The sequence below is a fragment of the Ornithorhynchus anatinus genome, chromosome 3 (genome assembly GCF_004115215.2).
Source record: "Ornithorhynchus anatinus isolate Pmale09 chromosome 3, mOrnAna1.pri.v4, whole genome shotgun sequence".
NCBI classification, from domain to species: Eukaryota; Metazoa; Chordata; class Mammalia; order Monotremata; family Ornithorhynchidae; genus Ornithorhynchus; species Ornithorhynchus anatinus.
In genome coordinates this window covers 120,924,062-120,941,307 of record NC_041730.1, presented here as the reverse complement: position 1 = coordinate 120,941,307, position 17,246 = coordinate 120,924,062, and the positions used below count along the sequence as shown (strand labels likewise).

Sequence of the window (17,246 nt, the reverse complement as noted above, 5' to 3'; positions counted from 1 at the left end):
CTTGGGAGAGTAAAATATAACAACAACAGACACATTCCCTGCCCACAGCAAGTTTACACCTATTTTCTGAATCCCCAGAGGAGATGATACTCTGGGTACCCTGTGCTAGATTCTCTGGATACCCCAGATGATCTAAGCTATTCTGACCACATCTGAGGCTTTTACTAATAGGAACAGATATTTCTTCGGGAGATCTTTGGATTGGACCATTCATTCAATAGTATTTACTGAGTGCAGACTATGTGCAGAGCACTGTACTAAGATCTTGACCAGCCCCAATCCAAACCCAAAAATCAGTGAGGCCTAATTTTAGATTGGGGAGCCCCGTGAGGGACAAGAACCGTGTTTAATTCCCACCTGTATATTTTCTCCAAGAGCTTAGAACAGTGCTCTGCCACAGTAAAAGCACTTAATAAATACTATCACTACTATTACTAGTGGAAAGAGAGAGGGCCGGGAACTTGGGTTCTAATCCCAGTTCCGCCACTTTTTTACGGTGTTTGTTAAGCCAGGCACTGTACTATGTGCTGGGATGGATACAAACTACTCGGGTTGCACACTCGTCTCCTAAATGACCTTGGGCAAGTCACTTAATTTCTCTGTGCCTCAGTTTCCCTATCTGTAAACTTGTTTTTCCTCCTTCTTAGACTGTGAGCCCCATGTGGGCCAGAGATAAGTGTCTTCCCTGAATCAATCATACAATCAATCAATGGTATTTATTGAGTGCTTACTGTGTGCAGAGCATTATACTAAGCAAGTGAGAGAGTACAATATAACAGAGCTGGTAGACACACTCCCTGCTTACAAAGAGTTTACAGTATGGGCAGGGGGAGACAGATATTAGTATTAATAAATACATGACAGATATGTACATAAATGTTGTGGAGCTGAAGATAGAGTGAATAAGGGGACAAATCCCAACTGCAAGGGAGATGCAGAAGGGAGAGGGAGAAGAGGAAATGAGGGTTTAGTGAGGGAAGACCTCTTGGAGGAGATGCGATTTTGATAAGGTTTTGAAGGTGGTGTGAAGAGGGAGGAATTCTCCAGGTGGGGAGAGTGGTGGTCTGACAGATATAAAGAGGGAGGGATTCTCCAGGCAAATAGCCCTCCCTCCTAACAAGCCCAGACCCCTTGGTAGCCATAGCTTTCAGGTTTCCCAGTTCCCTTCCCCAAAGTCCAAACTCATCCAGCCCTCCCTGGTGCCCACATCTCTTCCTTCACCATACTTATAGCTCTCTCGTCTTCAAATTGATTCATTTTAAATACAGCTCTGTCAGTACCTTGCAGATGCTGCTGCTCCTCTAACCACCTAAACCACTTCCATGCCAGACAGAACCCTCCTTCTAGGACTATATAGTCCAGGGGTCGGGTCAGGCTGGGATGGGAGGGGAAGAGAGCAGTTCATTCATTCAATAGTATTTATTGAGCGCTTATTATGTGCAGAGCACTGTACTAAGCACTTGGAATGTACAAATCGACAACAGATAGAGACAGTCCCTGCCCTTTGATGGGCTTACAGTCTAACAGACGGGCTTACAGTCTAATCAAGTTGTCAGCAGTGGTGGAGGAGGAGGAAGAGGGAAGAGGTCTTGCACCATTTCCTCCACTTTTTTGCATAAACCAGGAGGGAAATGAAAAAGAAGAAATAAAAAACTAAACAAAGGAAACAACAACAAAAAGCAGAGTCAGAGACAATAGGAACCAGGAACAGGAACAGGAACTGCACCATTTCCTTCACTTTTTTGCATAAACCAGGGGGAAATGAAAAAGAAGAAATAAAGGACAAAACAAAACAAGAAGTCAACAAAAAGCAGAGCCAGAGGCAACAGGAACATCTGCCTAGGACATGCGCAAGAAAGGGTGGTAATTTCAGGGAACGGGGCTGCGACCCTGGACAGAGACCCTTCTACCTCTAGGCAGACAGGAAAAGTCATATTCCTGCAATGGTTAGACTGGGAAACCATCCCTTGACAGTCGCCATTCCAAGGAGGAAGGAGCGCAGGTTTCCGCAATGCGCCAATCATCACATTCACCAAACACGCGGTCCCTGGTCTGTGCCGGGATAAAAGCACATTTTAGCCATCTCAGTCATTGGCCAACACCAGAAAGGAATGTTACTGAACAACATTTCTCATACATAGATCATTGTACGTGACACATGATCACTGTGCATGTACAATCCTCTAGACTGTCCGCTCGCTGTGGGCAGGGAATGTGTCTGTTTATTATATTGTACTCTCGCAAGCACCTAGTACAGTGCTCCGCACACAGTAAGCGCTCAATAAATATGACTGAATGAATGACATGTGTGAACCATAAAGATGAAAGCTAAAATAAAACCTAAACTTTTGAAATTATTTTACCCAAATTTTTAAAATCTGATCATCACTCCCAGTTGTACATAAATACATATGTATATAAGTATATGTATATATATATTTTTAATTAAAAATCCATAACATTAAACCTAGTGTCCAGAAAGTACCAATTATTTCTAAGAATAGGCATGCTAGAGCAATGTAATTAAACAAATCTAGTGCAAAGTCAATCAACCAATCATATCGAGAAGCAGAATGACCTAGTGGCTACAGCACATGTCTGAAAGTCAGAAGGACCTGGGTTCTAATCTCAGTTCCACTACTTATCTGCTGTGTGACCTTGGGCAAGTCACTTCCCTTCCTCTGTGCTTCAGTTACCTCATCTACAAAATGGGACTTAAGACTGTCAGCTCCATATGGGACATAGACTATGTTCAACCCGATTGGCCTTTTATGGTTGTTATGGTTAACTCCAGCACTTAGAACAGTGCCTGACACACAGTAAGTACTTAACAAATACCAATAAAAAATCATATTGACTGTGTGCAGAGCACTGATCTAAGCAGTTGAGAGAAGACAATAGATCAAGTAGACATAATCCCTGCCCTCAAAGACTACAATCTAGAGGAGACAGATATGAAAATAAATTACAGGTAAGGAAAGCAATTGAATATAAGAATATAAGCAGAAGTGCTCTGGGGATCAATCAATCTTATTTTTGAGCATTTACTTTGTGCAGAGCTCCATACTAAGGGCTTGGAAGAGTACACCATAACAGGTGTGGTAGACACGTTCCCTGCCCACAGCGAGTTTATAGTCTAGAGCGGGAGACAGATATTAATATAAATAATTAATACTATTCATTAATAAGGTTTGAGTACTCACCTTTTCATACATCTCACTCTCTTGGTAGGCATAAACACGGAAAGCTCCTCGAATCCTCTTCACACCAGGATAGAGCAAAGGCACCATGTTAACATAAGCCACACCATGGAAGCTAATCTGTCCTTCTTCATCTCCCTGGAAAGACAAGGCCATGGGGACAAACCATTTGAATCAGTGTTCCTAAATTTCCTCCCTCGTTCTGGGGCTGGAGAGCCTTAGGATCAACATCTGAAAGGACACATTGTTAACTGAAATCCAATGAAATGATCAGTAGTCTAAATTATCAATTTCATCAATAAATTTTCTCCTCCAGCAGGAGTCCTAATGGAGCAAACTAAAAAGGGAATCAGGAGCTGGGGCACCTGGATATTTACTTTATAGAGCTATGTATAGGCTACAATCCCATCCCTTTTGATCAAGATAATAGTAATAATAAAAGTGGTATTTGTTAAGTCCTTATTATGTGCCAAGCACTGTTTTAAGCACTAGAGTAGATACAAGCTAATCAGGTTGGACACAGTTCCTGTCCCACATGGGGTTTACAGCCTTAAGTCCCAATTTACCAATGAGGTAACAGAGGCACAGAGAAGTGAAGTGACTTAACCAAGGTCACACAGCAGACAAGTGGGTGAGCAGAGATTAGAACTCAGGTCCTTCTGAATTTCAGGCCCATACTCTATCCACTAGGCCAAGCTAGAATAGGTAATGGATAACAGCAAATATGCTCAAGAATCCTCAAGTTTACTGTTGTGAATGCTGGTGGGTTGAAATTTCACTATTTGGAGCCGGTTCTGAAAGATTAAACTTTCCCTTTAATCACACTGTTGCATCCTTCCTAAATACTCCTGGAGAAGACTGAAATGGACACCACAGAGTTTAAAAATCGATTACTGGTATTGAGTGTCTACTGAGTGGTAAACACGATACTAAGCATTAGGAATAGTATAACGAGCAATCAATCAACCATATTTATTGTGTGCTTACTGTGTACAGAGCACTGTACTCAGTGCTTGGGAGAGTACAACACAACAATATAATAGACGCATTCCCTGCCCACGATGAGCTTACAGTCTAGAGGGATACAAGCTCCCTGCCCGTGAAGGGTTTACAATTAAATTAGGGGAAGATAGGCAAAACCCACAACTGATAGGAGCAAGAGGAAGGTAACAGGAGGAGGTCATTCAACTGTTACATATTCCTTACAAAATGTACTCATCACACTTACCTTATCAGCTTTGCCAGATTTTCCTTTGGTGGCAGCAACTACAGGAACTCTTGAGATCTCCACAGGCCAAAAGTGGCACTCTGCAATTCGCTTCTGCAAACTGTAATCCAAGAACTATATGGACTAAAATGCATGCAGTCTTGGGGAAAAGGAGGCAGTAACGAGACGCTTCGATTTCCTAAGTCGATTTGATTTTCTTAAATCAAATCACTTCCCATTAAACATTTACTCAGAACAATTCATAATAGTAAAAGGACCTGGGAGACAGAGGCCCTGGGTTAATAATAATGGTAATTGTGATATTTGTTTAAGCAGTTACTATGTGCCAGGCCCTATACTACTGAGCACTGGGGTAGATAGAAGATCATCATGTAAGACACAGTCCCTGTCCCAGGTGGGGCTCACGGTCTCTAATCCCCATTTTACAGAGGAGGAAATGGAGGCACAGAGAAGTTAAGCCACTTGGCCTAGGTCACACAGAAGACAAATGGAGGAGCTGGGATTAGAACCCAGGTCCTCTGACTCCCAAGTCTGTGCTCTATCCATGTGACCATTAATCCCAACTTCGCCACTTGTCTGCTTTGTGACCACTGAGAAGTCACTTAACTTCTCTGTGCCTCAGTTACTTCATCTGAAAAATGGGGATTAAGACTGTGAGCCCCATATGGGACAGGGACTGGGACCACCCTATCTTGTTATCTATTCCAGTGCTTAGTATAAGTGCCTGGCACATGGTAAGGACTTAACGGATACCATTAAAAAAATTCCTTTGATAACTTGTTCCTTTCTTGAACCACCACCAAGAACAGCAATAAATAATAAATAGAAGGGTACGATACAAAAAAGAACCTGCTGAAAATTTACTGATTTTGAAACAGAGACTGAGTTTCTTTCTCTCTAGAATAATTTTGCAATTTTTTTTTTGTTATTTGTTAAGCACTTACTGTGTGCCAGGAACTGTTCTAAGTGCTGGGGCAGATACAAGGTAATCAGGTTGGACACAGTCCCTGTCCCACATAGGGCTCCCAGTCTAAATCCCCATTTTTCAGATGAGGTAACTGAGGTACAGCGGAAATGAAGTGACTTGCCCAAGGTCACACAGCCGACAAGTGGCAGACAACTCAGGTCCTTCTGACTCCCAGGCCCGTGTTCTATCCACTAGGCCACGTTGCTTTCCTTTCCCATTCCCTTTCTCGGGCCCACCTGAGTACTGCTGGAGGGTCAAGATAGCAGCGCCTTTCCAAATCCCAAATGATCCTCTTCTTTATGGTTTCTGCCTGGATTCTGAACTCCTTATCCTAGGAAAGGAGAGCAAATGTGGGTCCCGTGCCTCTGCTCAGAGGCCAAGAATTATTTAAAATCTTGTCAGAGCAAGGATGGTGATTGGTTACCGGAATCTTCTGCACGTTATAACCCATCAGTATCCTCCTTCCCAGGCCACTGGAAAAATAGAGCCACGTCGGGAGTAATAGAGAAGAACAGCATGGGAACTAACTCTCTACGATGGATATTTCACTGTGACCCATCCTCCTCGCTCTTCTCCTGAACTCTCCTAGGCAGCCTCTCTTCACCCACTTGTCCTGTAATGGGTACCATCTTTGCCACATATTCTCCCCCGCCTCTTTGTCAGCTGTTGGCCATTTAGATTAGTAATAATACTAATAATTATGGTACTTGTTAAGCACTTACTATATGTCAGGCACTGTTCTAAGTGCTGGGGTAGAAACAAGGTAATCAAGTTGTCCCATGTGGGACTCACAGTCTCCATGCCTGTCTGCTTGGTTTTTTTTGTCATCTGTCTCCCCCTTCTAGACTATGAGCCCGTTGTTGGGTAGGGACTGTCTCTATCTGTTGCCCAACTGTACTTTCCAAACACTTAGTACAGTGCTCTGCACACAGTAAGCGCTCAATAAATTCAATTGAATGAATGAATGAATCCCCATTTTACAGATGAGGTAACTGAAGCCCAGAGAAGTTAAGTGGCTTGCAGAGCGGTATTAGAACCCACATTCTCTGACTCTCAAGCCTGTGCTCTTTCCACTAAGTCAGTCAGTCCTATCTACTGAGTGCTTCCTATGTACAGAGGACTGTACTAAGCACTTGGGAGAGTGCAATATAACAATAAACAAACATATTCCCTGCCCACAATGATCTCAGAGTCTAGAGAGGGGGAGCTATAATAATACTATATCAACCAGAACTGACAATGTCAAACACTAAATAGATTATGATTTCACATTCATTCATTCAATAGAATTTATTGAGCACTTACTATGTGCAGAGCACTGTACTAAGCACCTGGAATGAACAAGTCGGCAACAGATAGAGACAGTCCCTGCCGTTTGACGGGCTTACAGTCTAATCCTGGCGGACAGGCAGACAAGAACAATGGCAATAAATAGAGTCAAGGGGAAGAACATCTCATAAAAACAATGGCAACTAAATAGAATCAGGGTGATGTACATCTCATTAAACAAAATAAATAGGGTGGTAAAGATATATACAGTCAAGCGGACAAGTACAGTGCTGAGGGGGTGGGATGGGAGAGGGGGAGGAGGAGAGGGAAGGGGGGAGAAGAGGGTTTAGCTGTGGAGAGGTGAAGGGGGGTAGAGTGAGCAGAGGGAAAAAGGGGGGAGCTCAGTCTGGGAAGGCCTCTTGGAGTAGGTGAGTTGTAAGTAGGGATTTGAAGAGGGGAAGAGTCTAGGGTTGTTACAAGCCAAACTATAAATGCGAAATAGAGGAAAATGTGTAAAATTCGAGAAAGAGCGGAGACAACGTAACATGAAAGATGGTTCTTATTTAACATAACTCTGGGTCTTGTCCCAGATACTTCTGTTAAAGCCTTTCCTTACCTCTGGGTGGTTGAGTTCTCCATTTTCATCCTCATAGGCCCCACCAAAAATGAAAGAATCTGGGATGTTCTGAGCTCCCGGTGCCAAGATATTGGGAATGGGCCATTTTTTGGGTCGGGGTGTGGGTTCTTTTTCACCACCCAGCTTCAGAGTGCCATTCTTGAACAATAGGGGACACTCTTTCTAGAGGGAAATGAAAATTATTGTTTGTGCAGTCTGACCAGATGCAAGTTAACCAAATGACCCTATGTGGACGAGCATAAACAGACATCAACGCACATCTAAAAAGACCTATGGCTAAAGACAAACTAAGGTACTCTAGACTGTAAATTAGTCCTTTAGACTGTCAGCTAGCTGTGGGCAGGGAACCACCTCTGTTATAGTGTACCAAGTGCTCAGTGCAGTGTTCCGCACATAGCAAGCGCTCAACAATTACGACAGATGGATTAATAAAAAGATACCCCTACACAGCTACAAAATAAGTCATAGGAGTCACAATGAGAGATCTTGCTTGTTTGTATAAAAACACCCCCAAATCCTCACACCGCTGTTACAGCAGAAAGGGGTAAATCTGACATGCTCCTAGCTGATGTCTGAATTGAAAGTGCTTATTGTCTGAAATGTGATTGATCCTTCCCAGACCAAATCAGATGATTCTCGGTTCAGAATTAAATGGCCCACCTGCTAAATCTGCCTTTAAACTAACTGAATTAGGAGAATCGATCAGACTGCCAAGTACTAACATTTTTATTTGAAATGGTTACGGAATATTTGATATTCCCCCCAGTTAATAAGACAGTGGGAGCAGACTCCAAATATATTATTTAGTAGTGTCACAGGCTATATACAAATGAAGACCATGGATGAGGAAGCCACCTAAAGGAAGATATGCTGAAACTGCCCTGAATCTCAATCAGTCAATAGTACTGAGTACCTACTGTGTACACAGAACTGTATTAAGCACAGTAATAAGCACAGTACTAAGCACTACAATTAAACTAATAATGATCCCTATTTTTTTATGGTATCTCTTTAGCTCTTACTATGTGCCAGGCACTGTACTGAGCACTGGAATAGACACAAGATAATCAGGTTGGACCCAGTCCCTGCACCCCTGGGGCTCACAATCTTAATCCCCATTTTCCAGATAAGATAATCAAGGCACATAGAAGTTAAATGACTTGCCCAAGATGACACAGCAGACAAGTGGCAGAGCCGGGATTAGAACCCAGGTCCTTCTGACTCTCAGGCCTGTACTCTAGCCACTAGACCATGCTGCTTCTCAGTCACTTTACACTCTAGCAGGGAGATGCTCTGTATAACATAAAATACAGATGGGGGAAGGAAATGGGGCTAGGTCCATGAATTGTGCTTAAGACACTGGAAATGTAAATAGGCACAAAAGCGCCTCGGGAGATTGTGAGTACTTTAAATGCTTAGGTGGTGCAGCAGTGCTGAATTGGAAATAGGGGGGCTATAAGCAGGAGATATTAGAAATGAATAAGAGAAGGCCACCTGTGGGAGAAGTGATTTCAGAAGGGCTCTGCACATGGGCACTACTGTGGACTATCAGATTTGAAAGTTGCCAGGGAGGAGGGGAGCTTCGAGCAGGAGGGAGGACACGAGCAATGCATCAGCAGCGGGACAAGAACGAGGCACAGCGCACAGGTCAGCTGGGGACAAACACGGAGGGAGAGTTGGGGTCTATTAGGAAAAAGCATGGATAGATATGGAGGGAAAGAATGGAACTGGTGGCACATAGTAATACCACCGCCGAGTGAATCTGCCAATAATTCCTCACCTCACCAACTGATGGAACTTGAAAGCCAACCATATAATTTTGCTGGGGTCCTGTAAGACAGAAAGCTTCGGGAACAGAATAAGCAGCCTCCAGGGTCACCTTCAGCAGGTTACTGCCTAAGAGCTGGGATGAGGAGAGCAGCGCCTCCGGAACACAGACCATTACTTCAAGGCCACACTGCAGGGAGAGTTGGAATTACATCAAATTCCAATTAAATTCCATTTAAATTGAATCAAATGAATAACAGTTTACTTGTTAAAGAGAAACTAAGCAAAGAGCTAATGTTTCAGAAGAGGATAAAATTGTATGAAACTCCAGGTGGTATACAGTCAGGGTTCAGTTTTCATCGAAATATGTAACTTCCGTGTCAGATACACTGAAACGATTATTCTAATTATCTATTCTTTCCTTCCTTTCTCCCCACCCCAAGGAGTTGCGAGACAGTACTAGAGTTAAAACAATTCATTCTAGAGGTTGCTGGCTTGAACGTTATAATAAATAAATAAATGGAACTTTTGGTGTGAAATGCTTAGAGGAAGATGCAAGTGCTAATGATGATGATAATAGTAATGACATTTGTTAAGTGTTGATTAGGTGCCCAGCACTGTACTGGGCACTGGAGTAGATAAAAGATAATCAGGTTGGACATAGTCCCCATCTCACATGGAGCACACAGTCTAAACAAGAGGAAGAACAGGTACTGAATCCCCATTTCACAGATGAGGAGACTGAGGTACAAAGAGGTTAAATGACTTGTCACATCGCAGGTAAATGACAAAGCCGGCATTAGAAGCCGGATCCTCTGACTCCCAGGCCCATTCTCTTTCCACTAGGCCATGTTGCTTATTATGGTATTTGCTATTATGGTATTTATTTAGCACTTACTATGTATCAAGCACTTTTCTAAGCACTGGGATAGATACAAATCAATCAGGTTTACGGAAAATGCTCAGGAGGAAAAAACCTTCACTAGGTAAATAATCCCTAGACATCACTTAACCCAAAGCCTCCAGTTTTGTGGACAGCAAATATAAAACCTGGTTCAGTGAATGTCTTTGATCAGCTTTTAGTGAATATTGCTTTGAAAATAATTTTTCAATCCAAGTCTTCTAGTCTTAATCCATAGAATACAGCTATTCAGTTGTTCTGGGTTGTAAGAAAATCCACTTAATTTTTTTACAGAGAACATGCTAAAGGGTCTTCCCTCTACACTTCTTTGAACCAAGCTCAAATCAGGCAGAATGAAGGATAGTTTTAATTTGCAGGCTAGAAGGAAATACATGGATCAGAAATATCAGAAAATTGGAATTTATACATAAACTACGACACAAAGATATGACCTGGGCATGCAAGGACTAAAGTAAAATTTTTATGCTTAAATTGTCACAAAAACAGAGTGGTATGCACAGAGCAAAACCTAAATTGGCAATGTTGTGAAAATAGTTTTACCTTTCTAAACCTAAACAGTAAAATACAGAGGAACAGAGCTTGAAAGGAACAACCCAGTGATAATGCTTACACTTGATGACTAAACGAAGACACAGAATGCAAAAACAAAACAAACATCATGATTTCTAATTGTAGAAATCAGCAGGTTTGGAGAGAGACTAGTTATAATTGTGATACCAGCCCAAGCCCTGGTGTTTCTTGAATAGTCTGTTGGTACTTTTGAGGAATAAAAATGTATTTTCTGCAGCACTCATTCATTCATTCATTCATTCAATAGTATTTATTGAGCGCTTACTATGTGTAGAGCACTGTACTAAGCGCTTGGAATGAACAAGTTAGCAACAGATAGAGACAGTCCCTGCCGTTTGACGGGCTTACGGTCTAACTGGGGGAGACAGACAGACAAGAACAATGGCAATAAATAGAGTCAAGGGGAAGAACATCTCGTAAAAACAATGGCACCTAAATAGAATCAAGGTGATGTACATTTCATTAACAAAATAAATAGGGTAATGAAAATATATTCAGTCGAGCAGACGAGTACAGTGCTGAGGGGATGGGAAGGTAGAGGGGGAGGAGCAGAGGGAGATGGGGGGAAAAGAGGGTTAGGCTGCGGAGAGGTGAAGGGGGGGCAGTAGAGGGAGAAGGGGAGCTCAGTCTGAGAAGGCCTCTTGGAGGAGGTGAGCTAGGGTTTTGAAGAGGGGAAGAGAATCAGTTTGGCGGAGGTGAGGAGGGAGGGCGTTCCGGACCGCGGGAGGACGTGGCCCAGGGGTCGACGGCGGAATAGGCGAGACCGAGGGACGGTGAGGAGGTGGGCGGCAGAGGAGAGGAGCGTGCGGGGTGGGCGGTAGAAAGCGAGAAGGGAGGAGAGGTAGGAAGGGGCAAGGTGACGTAGAGCCTCGAAGCCTAGAGTGAGGAGTTTTTGTTTGGAGCGGAGGTCGATAGGCAACCACTGGAGTTGTTTAAGAAGGGGAGTGACAGGCCCAGATCGTTTCTGCGGGAAGATGAGCCGGGCAGCGGAGTGAAGAATAGACCGGAGCGGGGAGAGAGAGGAGGAAGGGAGATCAGAGAGAAGGCTGACACAGTAGTCTAGCCGGGATATAACGAGAGCCTGTAGCAGTAAGGTAGCCGTTGAGATCAAATTTTTCAGTTTGTGAAATGTTCATTATCATTTATGAACTGTTCAAACATATTTTCAGGGAAAAGAGCCTTTTCCCATGAATTTTCACTGTGCCTATACGGTGGTTGTCAAGCATAAAGATTTCCAACATTTAATATCCTACCAAGTGGAGTTGATAATTTTATTAGTTTTATGAGTGGCAACCTAGATGTTGGACATGAGTTTAGTTTTTCAAAATAAAATAAATTCTATTGGGATCCTTTGGAGCTTAATTAAATGGGAAAATGTAAACTTAAATGAAAAGACACTTCAGAAATAAATGAGTCAAAATGTGGGGATCTAGTGCTTAATAATTTTTAATGGTATTTGTTAAGCACTTACTATGTGCCAGACACCATTGTTGTTAATACTATTGTGGTATTTGTTAAGTGCTTACTATGTGCTGAGCACTGTTCTAAGCTCTGAGGTAGATATAAGTTGATTATAAATTATCATCTATTCTTTTACACTTTTACTGAAAAACCCACTTATGCTTTTAGATAAAGGCTTAAAATAATCTCAGTAACAAGCATTTTGTTGGAAAAAATAACACGCCAGGATCTTTAAACCCCAGTTACCTTAGCATTTGGTCGAAGAATCTCTAATGAAGTCCCAACAACAGGATGTAATGGGACCGTTACCTCAAATGTGTTCTCTCCTGCAGAGAAACAGAAAGTTCATTCAACCTTGAGTGGGATGCTTTCAGCTAATACAGGAAACTAAAGGTGAAAAGGGGATTGATTTTTCTCTATTTCATATCACTCCAGTCTTCTCTGCAGTAGGTTTCAGTGATACCTACTGGTCATGAACTTGATGGCAGATTTTTATAGTTAGTGACATTAATGATCTGCCGATACTCATATTTAATGGGCATTTGCAAACACGGGATACACCCTCATGTGAAAAGGTCTGCAAATGCTAATGTGAAGTCTTCAAAACTTACAGGTGAATGCTATGCAGAGGTATTGAATTGTTAACATCTAATTTGCCACCTTGATCTAAAATATCCAATATACTGACTGCTACAAACAATAATTTGGGTTTGGGAATCTAATAACTTTTTACATAAACACCCAATTGAAAAAATTGATGGAACCCCTCTGCTATTCTCCTTTTGTTCCCAGATTGCACCTTTTACCCAGCTACCACAGAGTAGCTCTCTTGATTCCATAGCCACCTACCTGCTTCTGAAATACTTGAGGAACATTTTATTATTAAATTTGGTTATATATAGTTTCCTAGGTTCCTAATAAAACATTTTTTAAAGTCTCTGGGCTTCATTTAGATTACTTTTTTCAAATAGTGGTATTTATTGACATCTATGTGCAGAACACTGTAATAATAATAATAATGACGGTATTTGTTAAGCACATACTATGTGCAGAGCATTGTTCAAAGCACTGGGGGGCGTTACAAGGTGGTCAGGTTGTCCCAGGTGGCACTCACAATCTTAATCCCCATTTTCCAGATGAGGTAACTGAGGCCCAGAGAAGTGAAGTGACTTGCCCAAAGTCACACAGCTGACAGGTGGCAGAGCCGGGATTCAAACCCATGACCTCTGACTCCCAAGCCCGTGCTCTTTCCACTGAGCCACGCTGCTTCTCAACCACTTGGGAGTGTACAGTAAAACAGAATTAGCCAACACATTCCCTCCCCATAAAGAACATAAAATCTAGTTTTGCAGCTACTCCTTTCAAATTTTGCTCAAGGTCTGAATTGTATCAGATTTCTTTTTTCAAAAATGTAATACCTCTGTTTCATTTTGGCTGCCCTCCCTTGAAAAAATGTTAGAATGAATCATGTTTTAATCACTACTGAAGAGAGGCTCTTCCACATATACTTGCTGAACCAGAAACTGTCCATCACTCAGGATTAAATCTAGGACGCACTCAGTTTTGGCATAAATATATTTTTACTATGCAGTTTGCATTTCCTCTGCCTCCCACCCTCTAACTGTGCAAGTCCCTCAAGGCTCATCTCTGGATCCCTCTCTATTCTCCATCTTCACCCACTCCCTCGGAGAGCTCATCTGCTCCCACAGCTTCAACTAATAATCTCTATGGGGATGATTCCCATATCAACCTCTCTAGCCCTGACCTCCCCTCTCAGGATGACACTTGAAGAGTTTCCAATACTCTATCAGTCTCGGCTGTGAGAGGGAGAGTCAGTCAGAGGCCTACCTTTTAAGTTACTAGCTTGGGCAGTGGCTAGTGAATGCAATCTGCTACAAGTCAAAACTCACCCGTTCTGGACAGCAGGGGTATAGGAGAGAGTCGAGGGCGGAGACTCAAGTTTACCGTGCAGAGGAAGGCAATGGAAAATCTTGTCTTAAGCCGTCGTGTCATCTTCGACCCATAGCGACGCCACGGACACATCTCTCCCAGAACGCCCCACCTCCATCTGCAATCGTTCTGGTAGTGGATCCATAGAGTTTTCTTGGTAAAAATACAGAAGTGGTTTACCGCTGCCGCCTTCCACGCAATAAACTTAAGTCTTCGCCCTTAATTCTCTCCCATGCTGCTGCTGCCTGGCACAGGTGAGTTTTGACTTATAGCAGATTGCCTTCCACTCGCTAGCCACTGCCCAAGCTAGGAATGGAATGGATAGGCCTGTAGTCGAGACTGGTAGAGTACTGGGAACTCTCCAGATGTGACCCAAAGAGAGGAACGGTAAATCACTTCTGTATTTTTACCAAGAAAACTCTATGAATACACTGCCAGAACAACTGCAGGTGGAAGTGGAGGTGTTCTGGGAGAGATGTGTTCATGGAGTCGCTGTGGGTAGGAGGCGACTTGCTCAAGCTAGGAACTTAATAGGTAGGCCTCTGCTTGGCTCTCCCTCTCACAGCCGAGACTGGTAGAGTACTGGAAACTCGCCAGGTGCCATCCTGAGAGGGAGGTCAGGGCTAGAGAGGTTGATATGGAAATCATCCGCATAGAGACTATTAGTTGAAGCTGTGGGAGCAGATGAGATCTCTGAGGGAGTGGGCAAAGATGGAGAATAGAGGGGGATCCAGACTTGACTGACCTCTCTCCTTCTCTGCAGTCTCGCATTTCCTCCTACTTTTAGGACTCCTCTACTTGGTTGTCCTACCAACACTTCAAACTTAACTTGTCCAAAACAGAACTTCGAATTTTCCCACCCAACTCTGTCCTGTCTTTCCCACCACTTTAGAAAACACCACTATACTCTCTGTCTCACAAACCTGTATCCTTGGCCTTATCCTTACAAAACACCCCTAAAATCTTCCCTTTTCTCTCCATCCAAAGTGCTATTACCCCGATCCAAGCACTTAAATTCCACATGACTACTGCATCAGCCTCCTCACTTACCTCCCTGCCTCCTGTCTCCCTCTACTCCAGTCCTTACTTCACTGTCCTGACCGGATCATTTTTCTAAAAATCCCCCCAGTTATCAAGAACCTCCAGTAGCTACCCACTCACCTCTGTATCAAACAGAAACTCCTTACCATCAGCTTTCAAATATTCAATCAGCTTGAAACCCCTCCTATTTTACCTCTTCGATTTCCTATTAAAACCAAGCCCGCACATTTCACTCCTCGAATGCCAACCTTCACTGTACCTCAATCTCAACTACTTGGCCACCAACCACTGGCCCATGTCCCTCCTCTGGCCTGGAAGTCCCTCCCCTTCATACCAACAAACCACCACTCTCCCTACCTTAAAATCACATGTCCAAGAGGCCCTGGCTGACTAGGCCCTCATTTCCCCTGCTCCCTCTCCCTTTTGCATCACTTAAGCACTTGGATCTGTACTCTTTAAACATGTGATATTCACCCTACTTTCAGCCCCACAGCACTTCTCTGCATATTCCTAATTATGATAATGCCTGTCTTCGCCCTCTGGACTATAAACTCTTTACGGGTAGGGAAGGAGTCTACCAATTCTACTATTATTATCAATCAATGGTCTTTATTGAGCACTAACTCCATGCAGAGCATGAAGAGTTTAATACAACAAAGTTGGAAGACACGTTCTCTGCTCGTGAAGAGCTTTCAGTCCAGGGGGGATGACACGCATTAATACGAATAAATAATTGATAATATAAAATTTATAGATGTGTGCATAAATACATAACAATATGATGATGGTTATGGTATCGTTAGGTGCTTTCTGCAAGTCAAGCACTGTTCTAAGCACTGGGGTTAATCAGGTAGGACACAGCACCTGTCCAGCTGGGGGCTCACAGTCTAAGAAAGGAGGAAAAACAGGTATTTAATCCCCATTTTACAGTTGAGGAAACCAAGGCACAGAAAGGTCACATAGCAAGCCATTGGCAGAGCTGGGATTAAAACCCAGGTCCTCTGACTCCCAGGCCCATGCCCTTTCCACTAGGCCATGCTGCTTCTCATTTATTGTACTCTCCCAAGCATTTAGTTCAATACTCTGCACCCACTAAGTGCTCAATAAATACCACTGATTGATTGGTTGATTGATTTTGGCTGTTTAGTTGGGGGATTTAGGAAACATTCATTGACAATGTGAGAGCCTTTTTGGACCCAGCACATTGTGGGATTAGAAGAAAAGGACTGTGACCAACCCAGTTTGGTTGTAACCAACCCAGTGCTTAGAACAGTATCTGGCACATACTAAGTGCTTTAAAAATACCATTATTATTATTGTTATCATTATTAATAATAAATAGCTTGTGCATACAACCCTATTAGTACATGGGCAAGTGTTGAAACCAGAGATACTACAGATAATACAGAGTAACTTTTTTTCACAGAGGAGCTTTGCAAGAATGTATCCCTTGAGTTATAGGAGATCTGGAAGCAGCATGGCATAGTGGATAGAGCACAGGCCTGGGAGTCAGAAGGTCATGGGTTCTAATCCCAGTTCTGCCACATGTCTGCTATGTGACCTTGGGCAAGTCACTTCACTTTTCGGTGCCTCAGTTACCTCATCTGTAAATAATGTTGGTATTTGTTAAGCGCTTACTATGTGCCGAGCACTGTTCTAAGCGCTGGGGTAGACATAGGGGAATCAGGTTGTCCCACGTGGGGCTCACAGTCTTAATCCCCATTTTACAGATGAGGGAACTGAGGCACCAAGAAGTTAAGTGACTTGCCCACAGTCACACAGCCGACAAGTGGCAGAGCTGGGATTCGAACTCATGAGCCCTGACTCCAAAGCCCATGCTCTTTCCACTGAGCCACGCTGCTTCTCCAGCGTAAAATGGGGATTAAGACTGGGATCCCAATGTGGGACAGGGTCTGTGTCCAATCTGATTAACTTGTATTACCCGAGCACTTAGATCAGGGGTTGGCACATAGTAAACACTTTACAAGTACCATGATCATTATTATCCGGACATATTATCTTCCCCAGAAAAGTCATCTGTCCATTCCAAAAATCTTACCCTCACTTCTCACACTGATGTGCCATCCGCCAATTTGTGATGATAACAAATGCCTCCCCCTATTATATGTACTGTTCACTCTCCTCATCTGATCAAGCCATTTACAAAACATTCCTGCTACAGTATTTTTGCTTTTTAATGTTAGAAGCTTCATCCAAAGGGCTTATGTGATACT

At 43.0% G+C, this 17,246-nt stretch overlaps 1 protein-coding gene across 5 annotated transcripts in view; it reads right to left on the bottom strand.

Moving 5' to 3' along the window:
• CFAP70 (cilia and flagella associated protein 70) overlaps positions 1 to 17,246 on the bottom strand; it is a 58,590-nt gene that overhangs the window by 28,835 nt on the left and 12,509 nt on the right. For all 5 annotated transcript variants that reach the window (XM_029061020.2, XM_039911572.1, XM_039911573.1 and 2 more), the window contains exons 5-10: positions 12,268 to 12,347; positions 9,082 to 9,258; positions 7,281 to 7,463; positions 5,632 to 5,726; positions 4,429 to 4,528; positions 3,204 to 3,338 (exon numbers count right to left, since the gene is read on the bottom strand). In XM_029061020.2, coding sequence (XP_028916853.1) covers positions 3,204 to 3,338; positions 4,429 to 4,528; positions 5,632 to 5,726; positions 7,281 to 7,463; positions 9,082 to 9,258; positions 12,268 to 12,347 — 770 coding nt within the window. The remainder of the gene's footprint in view (positions 1 to 3,203; positions 3,339 to 4,428; positions 4,529 to 5,631; positions 5,727 to 7,280; positions 7,464 to 9,081; positions 9,259 to 12,267; positions 12,348 to 17,246) is intronic.